Here is a 17,941-nt window from a genome sequence, read left to right as displayed (position 1 = left end):
CATCTTGTTCTGTCTCTCATCTGGGGAGAATCTCAGCTTCATAAGTATTATACAGTTTGAACTACTTGTTTCCTAAAGCTGGCCATTTAACACCATGATTTGATTCGACTTGCCTAAGCAGGCAGGCATACTATTTACTAGAAAAGGAACAAAACATGGATTTTTTTTTATCTCTCTGAATGCATTATGTTCACTCAGATCGGTAGTGCCCTCTGCTGGTTGTCTGTAGTATTACAGCATGTTAGGAATTTAAATACCTCATGAGTAAATTCCTGTGTATACAACATTTTTTAAACATAAACATAATATATATAAAAGGGTAAGTCTGCCTTTTTTACACATTAAAGTGTATTTAGAGGTCTTGGGTTGCGCTGTTGCACAAATGGATAAAACAATTTTAAAGCCTTTTTTGTGGCTCCAGGGAGATGCATGTAATCTGATAAACTGCCTCGAAAGATGTCACTTAGGGGCTAATTTGCATCATGGGTAACGTAGGCACTGGAGGTAATTTATCAGATTACATGCAGCTTCTTCTGGAGTCACAAAAGCTTTATACTACTTGCTTCACATATGAGGCAGTACTCCCTACAACATGTGTCTCTTACTAGACCTGTAAAAACACTTAAATGCGTAAAATTGGTGGAGGCACCTCTTAATTTAACAAGCAGGGGAAAATAAATCAGAAGACCACTGCTAAATCACCAGGCTGACCAGTATAGATTGCCTCTCCTGCCTGGACAAACACCCGCAAGATAATACAACTCTCCCTCCAAACCACCAAACAAAGGAATAGGAAGAAAGAGCTGATTTTATGGACTTTTGACCTTCACAATAATTGATTTGGTTTAAATGGCATGTATTATTTGAGGATTAACAGATTGTTTGAATTTCATTATGTTAGATACCTGAGTTAATCCTGTGTTAATTAAGGGTGTGCCAGCTTGTGGATGCATTAACGGTGTACGTTAAACGGCAAACTAATATTTCATGATTATGACTATTATCTTTTGTGAGATTTTTGATATTTTCTTTAATCTTTTAAATACTCCACCAGCCATTTACCTGATAATTATCGCAGTTCACCCTTGAGCACACTAAACTGTTTGTAGAGCTTCTGGGATCCTGTGTTTAAATACACACCACATTAAATGTTCACTGAGCCAATGCTACCACAAAAATACAGATTTTACAACCGTTAAAAACATGCAGCCAGTGACAGAGTTGTGGGGAAAGATGAGGGACAGAATCAGCCCAGGCATGAAAAACAATATACTGCACCATGATTCACCTCTAGTTTGTCTTTTAATGCATTTTAATGTTTCATTACGAGAGCTTTCAGGTGTCAGACAGGATAATATTTCATGTGTCCAGCCAACATCTAATGTGCACACACTAACTGTGAATATGCTTTCAAGTTTTGTCCTTTCAGTGTCCTTAATTTATTATAGTGAAAGCTGGATTACCGAGGAGGTAAAGCAGACAGTTGTCCTCTGACCCCTGGGTGTTGTGTTCATTGTGTGACGATTAGTTTGCTGCAATTTGATTAAATCAAATTGAAATGTTAAGAAGTTTAAGGTAATACTTATTAACAGCTAACGTAATCGTGTCTGGTGGAGGAGCCCCCTGTCAGAATCTACCATTTATATTAATAACATTTCAGTCAGTTTCATGCTCCTATGATGCATATTCTGGAATAAAATTGCAATGATAGAACTTAATGTGATGAGCAAATGAACGACAAACCAGCACCAAATAGCACGGAAGCTGATGTGGAGAGACCTTTGGCAGCCTTCCAGCTATTTAAGAAATTTTTTCCTCTGGTTTTCCCAGTAATTTGTCAATGTCCGTGTATGTGTGGTTCATTTGTCAAGATATGGCCGTGCAGACCAGCTACTCAATTCTTTCTTGATGATTAAATTATAATAATGACTTTATAATGATCTGGCCACCATAAATAAAAACAGTCATAATATCAGGTCATTACTGCCACTCCAGGCAGGTGAAATCTCAAACTCAGCTGTTCAACCATTGACAGGGCAGACGCTTGCTGACACAAGGGCTTGACCTCTGCTTTAAAGGAGACATACTATGCTAATTCTTCTGGCTCATAATTTTATTTTGGGTTACTAATACTTGCTTACATGCTTTAATGCTGTCATACAGCAGAACTGTATTCTCCCTCTGTTTGAAACACTCTGTTTTAGCTCCTTTGTCTTTAAGGCTTCACTCCTGAAAACCCAGGAGTCGGCTGTGATTGGTCAGCTCACACATGCGGGAGCCAGCGATGCTAAACATGTCTCCGTTTGGCTCTGCTGTGTTTTCATCTTCCAGTTTGCTTCACATCTATCGAGGATATGGACATCAATTATGCTAATTTTTGACATGGTGATGCAGCGTGATGTCACAATGACCACTGATAAGGTGTTTCAGGAGCAGTGTTTTCTGTAGGAGTGACTTTTGTTGGTGTCAACTTTGGACGCTTTAACCTTCAAGACCTGTAGTGTAGCGTGATATGTCTCCTTTAAATGTTGGTAAGGGCTTCATGTTCGTACAGCGTTGTCAATGTGGTCTTTAATTCCTTGTGTCTTGACAAAAACACCACAGACAATGTTGGCCCACTTATGTCGTCTTCATTGTGATTCTTACACTCCATCTCGACCTGGTTTGTAAAATGATTTATCCTCTGATTCTGTTTCAGTTGTAGTTTCTTTTTTCTATTTAATGATAACTGATATAATACCATTGATGCAGTGTGGAGTTCGAGTTATAAACTTTACTTTGTGGGATGCAGCAATAAATGGATGAATATTAATTGAGAGATAAAGCAGGAGAGAGACTTGTGGAAGCCCCTGCCCCTTCAGTGGAAGCCCATTTCTGTCAGTTTGCTTGATAAAAATATCCCCATTGTATGTCATAATTATGACCTAATTATGACATAAAAGGTCAATATTGAGATAAAAAGTCATAATTATCAGATAAAAAGTCAATGTTATGAGATAAAGTCATAATTATGAGATAATGTCATGATCATGAGATAAAGAGTCATAATTGTGAGATAAAAGGTCAATATTGAGCTAAAAAGTCATGATTATCAGTACTATGAAATTAAAGGTTGTATTTATAAGATAAGACCATAATTATGAGATATGAATTCATAATCATGAGATAAAGTCATAATTATGAAAGGAAAAGATAATTACCATTTATTCATTAACATAATTAATCGTATGTCTTTTTTTCTAATAATGTCAGCTTTTTATCTCATAATTATGCCATACCAAGGGAAAATGTGTATATATTTCTTTAATCAAAGCACTTTTTTTTTTCTTTAACTGGCAGAAATGGGCCTCCGTACCATCCTCCCCTATGAAGTGTGCGGTGTGCTGATGCCTGATGCAACGTGGAAACATCACGCCTATCATCATCTTTAGATTATGCTTTTAATTTGAAATCCCGCCCAGGCGTGATGGTGACCCTACCTCACCTGTCCATCTAAACGCACCTGTTTCCCAGACATTTAAAGGGTGAGAGCACCACACAGTTACACACAGTTAACTGCAGGTAGGCAAAATATTTACCCTCCTCTGGTGAATAGATCAGCTGTGTGTAATTATTCAGATTTTCAGAGAAAAGAGGAGACCACAGACAGTCCACTAACTCTTCTCTACCACTACAGCAACATTAGCTTCAACAATGTTTAACTGTAAAAACTTCATGTAGACTGAAATGCAACCATGTTGTTCTGTCTGGAAATGCAGTGACTTAAACCAGTACAAACTATATGTGTAGCTAGGCCTTATATGTCATGACCTGAGTAGAAGAAAAGTTTGCTAGTCGCTAAGCTAATTTAAGCTAATTAGGCCAATAATGGTGACTAGTAAAACATTCTCTCCTCCACATGTTTCACGTGTGTCAGTGGAGTCAGTTTAAACTTAGCTACAATTATGTACACTTATCTCTGTGTTATTTTCCTTTATGGCCAAAAGCACAACAGAAAGTGGTGGTGGCTTCTTCTGTAATTGATTTGGTTAGTTGGGCAGGTGAGGGTGGTGAAGTGATGAGGTATTTTTGTAGGCCAACCCGGAAGTTGACGTTGACCCAATACCCTGGTACCTCTTTGAAAAGCTAATTGGATTGTTGATTGGATTTTGGAACATTATCAAATAATCTCTGTGACAGAGGCAAATGTATGATACTTACACGTTTTGTTCAGCAAGATGATCTTCACAGATGAACATCATTGATGTGATTCAAAGCGTAAGTGAAATTGCTAGAAGTGTAAAGCTAATGTTAGGCTATAAACAGACTACATTGCGGTCGCATTATATAAACATCTAATAGTAAGACATTATAAAAAGTGTCTTACTATACAATTACTATACATGTTTTTCTGCAAATTGATCAACCTACAAGTTGTAAAGTTAGAGTTAGTATATTTTATGAGAAGAATATAGAATATTTGTATCATCATTGAATTGAATCAAATCAAAATTGTATCTTGGCACACTTATCCTGATATCGACAAATATCGCAGTGTTGTTCAAAGAATCGGCATCGAACAATATGATATATGTCACGATTATCGTGGCCAAAATTATCGCAATTGACTATATTATCCTAATTATCATCAAAATATCTTAAACATTTGTGAAAGATAAGGAAGACCATTCTGGGGAAAAATTGTGGATTGCTGAGTCTCACTCCCAGGTCATCAAATACCAATGCTTTGTGTCAGTATTCGGCCCAAAATTCTAAAGAGTTTTTTTTTTTTTGTCCCATCCCTAACAAAGAATCAATATAATATTGTAATGAAACTGGTGATTTACACCTGTTATTTATTTACTGTACGTGAAGGTTTGAGTAGAATACTTTTTATTTCTCCATCTTCAGTTTATTCTACAGTCTGTAGATTTTTTGGGCGGGTCATGTAAGTTTTATGCTGATAAGTACACACATCAGTTGGGATTTACTATGATATTCTTACAAATAGAGAACTGACTGTTTTTCTCATTTACTCATCCAATTTGAAATATGAAACCAACAGCATTGTTCAATCAAACAACAGTGTCTGTTGCTGCCTGACACTGCTGTCCCATATTTCGCATTGTAAGAGACAGAAACTTGATCATCCAGTTCACAGAGGGTGTGTGTTTATTTATTCAATGCCACATCCTGGTTATAATGTAGCACAAGGGGGAGGAGAGCTGATAATTGCGATGCAAATCCAAAAAACCTCACCTACCAGGAATAGTTGTGGGAACCAGTGAGGAATCAGTGTGTGTGTTCACAGATGAGATGACACCAAAGCTCTGCTGTATCTACAATATTTCCAGCGAGCAGGAAATACTTGAAGTGCTTTTCAAAGGCCACCGCTCTTCCCTCTAGGAAAAGAAAGCTCTCATATTCCGGATATGAGATATCGAGGTGAGTTTCAACTTTTTTTTTTTTTTTTAAAGAAAAAAACGTAGTTGTGCTTGTATGTCGGCAAAATCTTCATCTCTCTGCTCTCTATGATTGAAAGCTGCTTTGCGCCTTCCTGCTGTAATTGCTGTCCTCCTAATAACATGGGGAATCTCCATCAATTCCTTCGACGTACAGGAGAAAGCAAGAAATATTCTTGGTGAGCTCATTTCTACTTATTACATCTTAAATCCTCAGCTACCTCTTCTCATTTTGTTTTACTTGCCACAGCCTAATAACACTGTCTCCATTCTTTTATCTTAGGGTTTAATTATGCAGATCAACTCAAACTGCAATTGAAAGCAGGTAAATCCAATTATGGTAGATCTCTTCTTTTATATCATTATACAAATTCCACATTAACTGTGTGATTGCCTTCCTTTCAGTAGTTTCAACCACACCAGCACCTAAGCCAAAGTGTGGCCTCTCCAGACTCTGCCCACCTGATCATTTTGCTTTACACATCCAGAGCGGAGTGGCTAATGTTATCGGACCAAAGATTTGTTTCGAGGGTAAAAAGTACGTATGTTAATATGGATGAGCCTGAATCAATGAGAATGGTGCCTATACAGTTAAAAACTCAACCTTGTTGATGTCTCAACAGAATTATGAGTCATGTGTTGAATAATGTCGGATCAGGACTGAACGTCGTGGTGGTAAATGGTGAGTAAAATACTCGCACCACAAAGTTTTTTTTCTGGTTCCTGTCGTTGAATATTTGAGCTTCAATGTGCAAAATGACGTATGTGCAGAGTTTTCCCATTCATTGCACAAAGTGTACATTTTCCAAATGGTTTGGAAGCCAATCTTGGGCCACCATTCAACATATATAAGAGTGATATGGAAACTTGAAGCTTCAAGTACACCCACAGTGAAGGAGGAGAAATCTTGTGTCCGGCAGTGAAACTTGTTAAATGAAATGTCATCTGGCATTCATTTTTTTTTTTTTATGTGGGTGAAGGGTTAGGGTCCATTTTAAGGATTTTAATGTCATAATTGTACTTTTGTCAGCAAAACCCATGTCGAATACACATAAGAGATTTTTATTATGTTTGCCTTATACATGTGTGGAGCAGGGGCGGTTCTAGGGGGGGGGCAACAGGGGCCAGTGCCCCCGTAACTCTGAGTCTGGACCCCCCTGTGGCCCCCCCGACAGGGAGTCTGCATCAATAATACAATGACAGATTTCTTGCAATGATTTTGTTCTGAAGGGAAAGGCTGAAATAAAGTGTCTCAGCAGTTTACTACCCAATCAAAATTGCTGAAATTGTAAACACTGCTTTGTCTGAATGAGGGATTTATCCTTTTTTCCGGGTTGTATGTGCCCCCTAACAAAAAAGCCGGCCCCAACCTGGCCCCCCTATTAAAACTGGTCTAGAACCGCCACTGGTATGGAGGCTATCTTTGATGTTGTTAATGGTTTTGCCCTCAAAAGATCATTGAACTTGGAACCAGCAGTTAGTGAAACAATTTCACCCAAAGGTCTATATAATAGCTGTCGAGGAGCTTTCGGGTTTGGGCAATCTCAACATGCATAGTTTATGCAATGTTCTACTGCACCCCATGGTGGCGTGGTGGTTAAGTGTAGTCATTGTCACTCTCATTCACGAAACAATATTGTGCATAGTTGTTTTTTTTTTGGAAGACATGTTTCTTCTTAGCCTGTTTATCTCATTAGCATATATAGTACTCAATACTTTGAAAAAAGAAAGGAGGGATGAGATGCTTCTTAATGAGAATTTTAACATCTACAAGTCCTAAAATTCTCAATAACAGCTGTCATACAGACCTTGATGATTTTTGTCATGGTCAGTTATTTATGTGTGTTTCCATCTCAGGTCAAAATGGAACTGTGGAAAGTGTTGGCTATCTTAACATGCAAGCTGGAAGTAAGAGGTTTTTTTTCTTTTCTTTTTTAAAAAATCCTTTCAATCCTGATTTCAATTTTCAAAGTTTAATGAAACCTTAAAATGATGTTTTCTTCTTTCAATGACTACCAATAGACCCAGAAGACATCCTGGCATACCTGAAGGCAATAAAACCTGGAATGATTGTCTTGGTGGCCTCGTTTGATGATGTGACAAAGAAGTAAGTCTAAATCTCAGTGATTCAAGAACCAAAAACGATTTCACGACACGCACAATGACCCTTTTCTTCTATTTATTTTGTGGCAGAATGACAGATGAAATAAGGGAGGCATTTGTTGGAATGGGAAGCACTTTGATCAAGTCGGTGAAACACAGGGACAGCTGGGTGTTTGCTGGAAGAGTGGGGACAGAAAACAAAAGCCTCCATGAAAGGGTTAGTGAGCCTTGTTCCCTGCAGATTCATTTTATTCCATGCGTGACATCTATTTAAAAATATGCTGAAAGTACAAAAAGGCATGATAAGTGATGGCAAAACAAATGTCTTCTTCTCTGTTCACCTGTCAGCATGTTGTTAACGATGCGAAAACCAACGCTTATGAAGGATGGCCGGAGTTTGTGGAGGTGAGCGGCTGTTTCCCCAAGACCAAACTGACCGACGATAAACTTAACGGACCTTTGTGATGAAAAGGAGACTATGATGGAAGCTGTGTTGTTTGGCCTTCTAGAAAATGCCCTGTATAAGTGATGGCCCCTTTAAAATCTTGTGGGATTTAAGAAATGTCCTCTTCTTTGGCTCTTGCTGGTGTTTCCTTGGGGTTTTTGCGCATCCTGAGTCCAGGGACAGCAGGTGTTGTATTTTGTGCGGACGGTAAAACTGTCTGCGGCTGGTATGTCATTTGTAATTCCGGGCTATATAAATAAAACTGACTGCACTTGACTAGTGAATTTAATATGCCAGCCGTTTTTATCCCTCTGGGATAAATGAACAATATATTTTCAGATCCCTGGAGGTGGAGGATCATATATTATTTAACCGTCAATAAAAAAAACAAGAGCATGAGATTTTGTGATCTGCAGTGCCCTCTTTTATATCCAAGTACTCTTTGTGAGAGAACTTCACTGGAGTTTAAGGATAGCGTAAAACAATGAGGTGCAAATACTCCATTAGTAAAGTACAACTTCGACATTCAAAATCTGACTTCATGCAGCCGTACTAGAATTGTAAAAAATGTGTCTAAGCATTTCAGAGTTGAGGCTACATTATCTACAGCACAGTTCATCATGAACAGTCTGGCAGTTTAGTGTTGGCTCCCACCTCGGGGTCAGGCCCCCTTCAAAGAGTCAGATTATATAGGAGATGAGCTGTGAGATGATGAATGAGAGGCAAAAGAGAGAAAAAACTTCTGGTACATGAATCTGGAATATATATTATTTTATATATATATGAGAGAGAGCTAGAGATTTGCTTTAACTGTGAAATGTTGGGTAATTGGAACTCCCTGGGCCTCGAGCATACGATTCATATGTGAACATTTTGATTTCAAGCATCTACATTTCAAATCATATGTGAAAAAAGCCGATCGCCTGTGAAAATGTTTAGTTGACTTTATGTTCCATATGTTCAAATTTTAGTTCCCATGAAAATAATCACTGAAAATGAGGAATTTGCATGTGAAGAAAAAAATTTCATGTGATTGCATGTGGAAGTTTTTAGTGGCATGTGAACAAATAAATAAAAAGACAACCGTGAATTACCATATGCAGTTCTCATCCGAAAATGTACATTTTTCATGTGGAAATTTTCCTTCATATGTGACAAAATATAATCAGTTGTTAGAATGTCTGATTCACATGTGTTATTATTTTGGTTTCACATTTTTAAAAATAGCCAGTTGCACAATTTACATGTGACGAAGCAAATTTCATGTGATTTCGTGTGCCAAGTGGAAAAACATTTACGTGATTCTCATGTGAAAATGAACATTTTTTGCACGTTAATATTGTAGTTCACGTCAGGAAAGATATCTTAGGAGTGAACAAGGCACATTTGTGATTGGTGGAACCGGACTCCGAGATCTGAAACATGACAAGGAGCCCCAACTGGAAAGTTTTATTCTTTTTAATCTGAAAAGTTTAGTGGTCAGATAAATGTGTTGGAGTTTCCCTCTTAAATGTCGTATAAAGTAACAAAATCCTAAATCTTATTATCTTATAATCCTGCTAATGTGCAGGGCCTCAGTATATGTAGTTACTTTCACTACTGTACACTAAATACTGCTCCAGCACTTTGTTCTCCAGGGTTTGTCTTACACTTGGTTGCTGCTTTATCACTGGTCTAAACCAGGGAAGTTTCCTCTCTGACATTCTTGGCACCTGCTGCAGTTGAGAGAGAGAGAGAGAGAGAGGGGAACCTCAAATGACTATTGAAACTCTGTCCACTGTGAGCCCAGGAGGTGTCTGAAGAAACTCTGATATACCGAGGACATGGGAGTCACCCATGGAAAGAAGGTACAATTTTTTTTTTGCTTCCTTTACTGTAGTCACATTAAGATAATCCAGCAGAAGCATTCATGTGGCAAAAATACTTTCTTGGCATGCACTGTGTTTGAACAGATTACGAATGAGATGAGACGGTATGTTTTCTTATTTGTGTTATTACAAATGATACATACGGCAATAACTGTTCAGTCTTTTCCACATTCTGCATTTGTTGTGCAGAATTTCCCGTTTTTTGCTGTGGTAGTTTTGTTATTGTTGTCTCTGCATTTCCCACAGACAGTCAGAGCCGGCACCAAACGCAGGTCTTTATCCAATAAAAGAAGAGTCTTGCCAACGCTGAAGAGCGGGCCTCGGAGAGTGTTTATCCCGTCATGTCCTATTAATTCTTCTTCACACAATACCCACTGTCGGAGATTTAGCCAAACAGCATGACTCTTCCCTAATAAACCAAACCGCAGCCAGCAGCAGAGTTGTCATTAAAATACCTCGTTTAGATCACACTATTATCCTCTTTCTGACAGTTTACTGTCATCTTTAAGGCTTTGCTTTATGCGTTCACTGGCTGCTGGTTTTTGAACACATCCAGCAGTGCTGCTTGTGATTGTTTGCCCAGATATGGAAGAGCTGAATGCAACTAATCTCAAGGCTATAACCATTGTTGGGTATAACAGATTACATGTAGCTGGGATAAGTACATAACAAAACATAATTAGAATTATATAGATAAATTACAGTGATGGAATGTAAATAAGTGCATTTACTCAAGTGTCATTCAGGACAATTTTGAGGGGTTTATTCTTGATTGAGTTTTTCAATTTTTCTACTTTCTACTTCCACTCATGCATTAAAGTTTGTAGCTTTTACACTACCTACCTTTACCGCATAACTTTAGTAATTACCTCGTTTGCTGCACATTTTAAAATGCATTTATTTTGTCAGTAATCAGACCAAAACTGATTCCGATAATTAGACAAAATATTATGAATATTAGCTCAGGCAATCATCCACGCTGGTGATCCATCAAACCCTTGTAGTGAATACAAAAATGTAAATTAATGTATCATTTACTTTTTCTCGTTAAGCTTAAGTATATTTATTGCCAGAAATGTTCTTTTGATACTTAAAGATGCAATATGTTAGATTTTTTGTTTTTTGTAACTTTAGGTACATTTGATATTAGATATTTATGACTTTAACTTGTTTACCAAAGATATATTTTGAAATACCATCTTTATTTTTACTCAAGAATGACTTAAGTACTTTTTTTTACAGCACTGGTTTATTATAGTCATATTGTCAACGATAATAACATTTTTTATTCAGTCTTTAAAATATGGAAATTTCAGAATTATGAAACCTTCTCATGAGAATGTTCTGTCAAAGCAAGTTACTCCTCTCAGGTTTCCAGGTAGCCAGTTTTAATGGGTACTTTACAGATATTTGTTTGTGTTTTACAGTATAATGATCATAAAGGAGTTTTTAGTTTTTAGTAGTTAATGAAAGCAAAGTACTCCAAAGACATGCACAAGGGAACTGCCTGCATCCCACATGTTCAGCAATATGTGATACAACTGTGTGTTGTGTCAGTCCTGTTTTTGTAAGGGTCATTCTTTTTGATCAGATTTAAAAGCTGAACATTAAAAAATGCATTTTATTTGCACTGAAAATGTTTTGTGATGCTTAAAGAGAAAACATAACAATTGTGGAACTCTTTCCACACGATCCACGATTAAGCAGCAATATTTTAAATGTTTGATGTTGAGCTAATCCAAAATAACTCCAAAAATATCAGGATTAGGCCACTTTTTCCTTTTTAATCCAGTAAATCATGATATTAATTTTCTATAATAGTAGAAAAATATGTAGATGTAGTATAAATGATAGTGATTTTGAAGATAACTGTGATAACAAAAATGTAAATATTGATATCATGTTAATACATATATGGTAATATATCAGGCACAGGTGTAAGGCGAGTATATCTTTTGTTTATCTATTCATTTGGTTGCCTTTTAAGTTTAATAATCCTTTTTTAAACAGTCGTGATTACGCTCTCACTCTTGTTGTGAATGTAGGCTATTTGCCAAAAATGAGACAAAACACAGGAAACTAAGTTAGAGATGAACGACAACATTTTATTTAAATATCATTATCGTGAGCTTCTTTTTTTATTGATTTAAAAGCAACCTGACCCACCCGGGGGACAACACACATTATGGAACATGTACATGGAACTGTAACATTATGATAATGTAATTTCTCTTCATTAAAACACATCAGTAATTCATCAAACAACGCAAAACAGACAGAATGACTTTATTTAGCAGTCCGGTCTGAATTCCACCTGGGGAATAATAACTCTGGTCTCGACTGTTAATTCTGCCCAAACTCCAGCAAATGAGGAACTCAGTGGGACTCAGACGGGGTTATTGTTTGATCCCGTTATTAATGAGGTGGCAGCCATCCACCTCCTCAGCAAGAGCGCCCGCTTCACTGGACACATTTGACTAGAGCTGACAACTCATTTGTCCGTTGGCGTCATAACACTTCTTTGTGCTGACGTGACCGAGCGATTTTCCTATTTGTTTGGAGTGATTTCATGTGCCGCACAATGTTTCCCCCCACTTTTTGTTTCACTTCACACACTTGTAGCGCTTCCTCTCAGGCGTAGACGATGGCAATAACTACGAGATACATTCTGTTCTGTTTGACTTGTTGTCGACTTCTTCTGTTGACAGAGAGATGTGCAACATTTTCCAGGTAGAAGCGAGACACACCTGAACGGGTCTGGTGAGAAATCTGAAAATATCCAGTTTTGATGATGCTGATTCATGCATGTATTACCTTCAACAGCACAGAGTGGCCCACTGCACACATTATACACAGTGTTACTGTAGATCTGATGGAGGAACAACTCATTTTCTACCTCTTGCTGTGAGGCAGAGCAACGCAGACTTATACGGTGGCATCTATAAAGTTTATGATTGAGAACTCTATCATAAAGAGGTGTGGTAGAGAGTGTTAGAAGGGATGTGTGTGGCCATGCAGACGTTTGTATTGATTCTTACTGTCATTAAAGAGTAAAAAGGGGAGCTTGTTGAGTCAATTGTCCGTTGTGTGGCTGCCAATAAACCATTAAGTCAACAGTCTAGTCTGTAAACTGTTTCAAAAGCGAGGCTGGGTCGCTTTGGAAGAAGAAATACAAATGAAAAAGTAAACCCATGAGTAAATAAACACGCCCTTGTACATTTCTAATATAAAAAAAACCTCTCAGACATTTTGAAGCTGCAGCCTTATTAACCCCTCGTGTAGCTTCGGGAGGCTAATGTGAGCAAAGTTTAGACAGATCATGCCATTGTTTCTCTTCATGTGTAACCTATTGTTTTAGCATTTATCATCCTCCTTTTAGTGGACACATCGGCAACTCTTAAAGGATAGGTCCACCCAAAACAAAAAAAGTTTCTTAGTCCACAAAATATTTCTGGACATTTCTAACAGCGTTGCAGCATTCTCCTAAACAACTGAAGTAGATGGCACCTCTAAAATAAAGTGAATTCTCTAAAATGTTATTAAGCTAACAAGTGTATACCTAACGCCTCTGTGTATACCGAGAGGTTTGTTCAGTGCTCTGTCATGTATTTCAGTCAGTTTTCCAACCCCTGACTAGTCTCCCACAATCTTAGATATACTGAACACATGCGTTTTACAACTAATGAGAAAATGTAAAAAATATCATACAGCCAAGACCATCTGTAGATAAAACAGGATAAAAATCCAAACCTCATTTATTGCAATATCATTTGGTGAGCTACTAATCCTACCTACCTTTGTTCGACTTTGTTAAGCCTGCTCACCGCTGCTTGCTAACTAGTGTTACTCTGACCTGATAGTTTACATTTGTTTATAACTGAAACTTAAAGGTGACATTTGTAAGAAAAGTTGAGTCTCATTCTCGTCAAATAATGACGGTCTGGGATTACAGCCGAGCCATCCGACGATCCTAAAGCATCAGTTTTTGTCAAGTTAGGAATGAGACTCAAAAATCAGCTTTTCTTACAAATAGCACAAGGATATATTCACCCAAAAATTGTAATTCAGTCGTTATCTTCTCACCCCCATGTCCATGGAAAGTCAGGTGTAGTCAGAAAGTCAGTTTCATAGTCCACAAAAAATTTCCGGAGCTTCACAGCAAAACAGTGTTGCAGCATTCTCCTAAAAAACTGAAGTAGATGTGGACTTTAAAATGTTAAAAAAAACAACAAAAAAAACCCAAAACCATAAGCAAGTCTCCAAACCCCCAAACCCCAAGATCCATAAATTGATTTATAAAGACTTTATTCACACCCTTTTTAAGCGGAAATCTTCACTGCAGCTGCCAAGCTAAAAGCATTAGTGTGCTCTCCGTCTGAACTTTGTGCATGAGCTTCAGGGTGTAAATAAAATATTATCAAATGATTTCTGGATCTCAGGGCTTCCAAAAACTTGGCTTACTCTGGACGGGCTGCATGGAGCCATTTTATGTTTGCTGTTTTTTTCTAATCGCTTGCAATGTTTGTTGCACTTCTATATATGATGAGAACTATTAGTAAGAAAGGTTGCACATAAAAAGAACTTAGTAGCAAAACACTTACTGTACATTGCTTTCCTTTTTCAGCCTCAGTAATGCAGACGCACCACACTGAACAGCAAGACCAATCGCCAGAGCTTCAGGCTGCTCTGCTCCTGAGTGAGGAGGAGAGCAGTAATCTCATCAGACCACAAAAACCTCTCAATCCTTTAACAGCCTCCAGGAGCCACCAGGAGCTCCACAAAGAACTGCGGATGACCCACAAGAGGTCGGACAGACGCACAGACGGTTGTAAAACACTCACTCTTTTGGTTTCATTGTGCGCATAAATCATTAAAACTCCTTGTGTGTGTCTGTCAGGAGAGTGTCACAGGAAGGAAAGAGTGAGCTCCAGAGGGCTTTAGAGAAGAGGAAATGGGAACAAAGGATGAAGGAGAGCAGAGATCAGGAAGAGGCGAGGAGGAGCAGATCACCACTTTATCAAGAGCTCGTGAAAAGACAGCAGAGGCTAGAAAAGGTTTGCTTTGGTCATCCTCTTTTTTCCCCCCACATTTTCCATGAAAAGATTGACACGGTGGTTGACACATGAAATCAAATTGTATGTTCCAAGAGCATAACGTATCGTATGATATAAAAAATGCTCAGTATTTCCACATGGCCCCTGATAATATCTATGTGGAGCATCTAGTTGTTCTGCAGTCAGCCACTGGAGGGCAGTGTAGACAACGTTTTAGACACATCAACACTTTGACAAGACAATCATCTGGTAGACACTCCACATTTATTAAGGCCCTCTGTGCAAAGTAGTTGTATGAACCCAAGCACACAAGGAGAAGGCCTTTAATCTGAGGAAATGACATCGAAACCAAAACATCTGTCCTTTAGGGAAGGTTGCTGTTTATCGTGGCTTTACATATGCATATGTGCAGCTCCAAATATACATTTTTAGCTTGTATTAATTCTTCCATAGCTGGAGAAAGACGAAGGACAACAGCGAGAGGGGCCAGAGTTCCTCCAAGTCAAAGAGAGACTGAGAAGAACCGCTGTGTCGAATGCAGGAGAGAAACAAGTGTGATGTTAATGATTTGTCATCGGATGTTAAATGTTTCCTGCGGACAGTCAGCGCAGCAGTCTGTTTGGAATATGGACAGGTAATATGAATCAGTATTGGAGTAGATAGATAACATCATTAAGTCTATATAACTAAATCATCCTGCTGGATCATTATGTAGTGTTCTCACTGTATTGTTCCCCACATCATCGAGTCATTTGTAGCGTTATTTATGTGTGGCGACGGATATTTTAAATGAAAAGTGACAAAGTTTTTAATTTTACCATGTTTTTTGTGTGTAATGAGTTCACCCTTCAGATGTCATTGTTTTGTCCAGCCATGTTATGTATGTAATGTGATGGTGGGAAGTGTTGTGTCATCAGTATACTGGTCAGTAACCAGGTGTATTTGTCTGATGGGCAACACTGAGAATTATTTTGATTCTAAGGTGACTTATGTGATAATTAGTCCTGTGTGCCTTTCCAATAATATTTACATTAAAGAATGTTCAGCAACATTATAAGGACATGTTGGAATGTTTTTTTCACACACAGGCAAAGCATTGTTAGTATGCATTAAAGTATGCAAAGTTATTCTATTAATACCCCAGAGTAATCCTTTAAAAATATTACAATTTACCTTCATGAATAATTTCCCCTGTACTTCTTTACGAACCATAACATTTGTTTACATATCAAAATAAAGCTTTTGTATAAAAACAGAACACACAATGCATAGACAAGGAAGTTTTATTTCATTTCCTGCAATCAGATCTCTGTGGGTACAAATCATTGTATTTTTCTTACATCTTGTTCCATAACCCATGATGCATTGCATCCATACATTTGTAGCTCAAAACAGCTTTTACAAAAAAGGATATACAATATATACTTATATTTATATATATAATATACATGTGTTTCTTTATGCATTTAGATGTGTTTGTAATGGGTAAAATAAGCTTTTTTTTAATAAGAAAAAAAAAACACAGCCAAGTGGAAACGAATCCAAGGTAAGGTTCAACATAGGTCAAATACTAGCCAGGTTATCAAAGTCATCAACACTGGCTATCTTACAGTTAACATTAAGCCCTTCACACACAGTTTGCATATTTTCCACAATTACAGTCATGTAAATCCAGAGTGATTGCCTTATTTTACTGCACTATGAACCTGATAGTATCAATGACAAATTGAGGGAACCAGTTTTATGTGGGCATTTTTTATGGGTTGGTAAATTATCTCTACAGCTAACTAATGATAATAATAATAATAACAATAATAATAATAATAATAATAATAATAATAATAATAATGATACAGCATTATGTCAGAACATACCTTAAATTAATAATGGCATAGTATGATTGATATCAACATTAAAGTGTTTCCAGCCAGTTGTCGCAGGGAGAGTGTAATTTATCTTTTCTACATTAAATGTCTTGTCAGACATCACCGTCCTTAATGTGAGCCGCAGATTCATAAGATGGCAACGTGTTTTAATCACCTGCAGTAAGACATCCCCACTTCACCCTTTACCTTATGGCTTTAGTGCTGTAGTGCTGTACTCGGGGGGGGGGCAGATGTAGAACTTGTACACTGAAGGCTACTCCCATGGCAGACAGTAGACGATTCAATCCCTGTGATGAGATATATATATAAATATATATACATATATATATATATATATATATATATATATATATATATATATATATATATATATATATATATATATATACATATATATATATATATATATGTTTTGTTTGTTATGTTATGTATGTGTGTTTGTTTGTTTTGCACTTTGGCTAAAATGAATGTGTTTTTTTCAGCTTGTGCCCAGGTATCAGACATGGATAAACAGCTCAAGAGATTCAACAATAAGCAACAGCAAGAAAACAGACTGAAGGAAAAGAATTACTTGAGTTGTGAATAAACATAGTACAGGAGAAATGCCACTCAGGTAGAGACTAGACCTTCATAGTCAATGCAAATGATAAGTCCACTGTGCTGTGTTGTACTTTTGTCAACAACATTACTTCTGGTGTTACTCACTTCACATTATATAGCTCAAAATTACAGTATTACATCATTTTTTTTTCAATACAACAGAGTAATAATAATCATGTGTGTTTATACTAATTGATCATCATTCATGTAAACATATTTAACCAGGTCATGCAAACAGTAGACCAAAACTTCTTCCACTAGAGGTGCACAGCACAGAGCAGGCCGAGCGCCCAGACTGAGATCCCTCCGACCCAGAGTGAGAGGCTGACAGCAGGTGGATTATTTAGACGTGTGCCAGCTACAGAACAAGGAGGATGAGCGTGATGTGAATGTGATCGTTTTCCCACCCCACACGGGTGGACGCGCACGTTCAGAATAACTCCTCCTAACGCGATGGCAGGGAGGTAAGACTCTTGTGATTTATGGGGGATCTCAGTTTGAGCCTCTGATAACAGAACAGCCATTAAACAAAAAAAAAAAACCA

The 17,941-nt window shown here is 37.5% G+C and overlaps 2 protein-coding genes across 5 annotated transcripts; both read left to right on the top strand.

The window, feature by feature from the left end:
* Positions 1–3,328: 3,328 nt before the first annotated feature.
* Positions 3,329–9,088, top strand: LOC115582844 (protein FAM3C). 3 transcript variants are annotated; one of them, XM_030419066.1, is made up of 10 exons: positions 3,329–3,524; positions 5,291–5,424; positions 5,522–5,620; positions 5,725–5,766; positions 5,850–5,979; positions 6,065–6,123; positions 7,299–7,349; positions 7,464–7,548; positions 7,635–7,761; positions 7,893–9,088. In XM_030419066.1, the coding sequence occupies exons 2-10, from the start codon at positions 5,412–5,414 to the stop codon at positions 8,007–8,009; spliced, it is 723 nt and encodes a 240-aa protein (XP_030274926.1). In that variant the 5' UTR covers positions 3,329–3,524; positions 5,291–5,411; the 3' UTR covers positions 8,010–9,088. The 3 variants fall into 3 exon arrangements, with proteins under 3 accessions (XP_030274926.1, XP_030274924.1, XP_030274925.1); XM_030419064.1 differs by having other exon boundaries at positions 5,847–5,979; XM_030419065.1 differs by having other exon boundaries at positions 3,329–3,561; positions 5,847–5,979.
* A 632-nt stretch (positions 9,089–9,720) lies between these two features.
* LOC115583780 (actin-associated protein FAM107A) lies at positions 9,721–15,968 on the top strand. Of its 2 annotated transcripts, none has more exons than XM_030420960.1 (5): positions 9,721–9,836; positions 12,566–12,617; positions 14,482–14,662; positions 14,755–14,911; positions 15,365–15,968. In XM_030420960.1, the coding sequence occupies exons 1-5, from the start codon at positions 9,813–9,815 to the stop codon at positions 15,467–15,469; spliced, it is 519 nt and encodes a 172-aa protein (XP_030276820.1). In that variant the 5' UTR covers positions 9,721–9,812; the 3' UTR covers positions 15,470–15,968. The 2 variants fall into 2 exon arrangements, with proteins under 2 accessions (XP_030276820.1, XP_030276821.1); XM_030420961.1 differs by having other exon boundaries at positions 9,754–9,836; positions 12,588–12,617.
* The last annotated feature ends 1,973 nt before the right edge of the window (positions 15,969–17,941 follow it).

Source organism: Sparus aurata, chromosome 6 (genome assembly GCF_900880675.1).
Source record: "Sparus aurata chromosome 6, fSpaAur1.1, whole genome shotgun sequence".
Taxonomy (NCBI): Eukaryota; Metazoa; Chordata; class Actinopteri; order Spariformes; family Sparidae; genus Sparus; species Sparus aurata.
Note: the sequence above shows the minus strand (reverse complement) of the source record. Positions and strands in the feature narration are given on the sequence as shown.

Bases quoted from the DNA above. Each gene is read 5' to 3' on its own strand.
- LOC115583780 (XM_030420960.1), top strand. From the start codon at position 9,813: ATGGGAGTCACCCATGGAAAGAAG. The intron at 12,618-14,481 runs GTGAGAAATCTG...TTCCTTTTTCAG, and splicing joins GACACACCTGAACGGGTCTG to CCTCAGTAATGCAGACGCAC. The intron at 14,663-14,754 runs GTCGGACAGACG...TGTGTCTGTCAG, and splicing joins CTGCGGATGACCCACAAGAG to GAGAGTGTCACAGGAAGGAA.
- LOC115582844 (XM_030419064.1), top strand. The intron at 5,767-5,846 runs GTAAATCCAATT...CCTTCCTTTCAG, and splicing joins CAAACTGCAATTGAAAGCAG to TAGTTTCAACCACACCAGCA. The intron at 7,762-7,892 runs GTTAGTGAGCCT...TTCACCTGTCAG, and splicing joins ACAAAAGCCTCCATGAAAGG to CATGTTGTTAACGATGCGAA.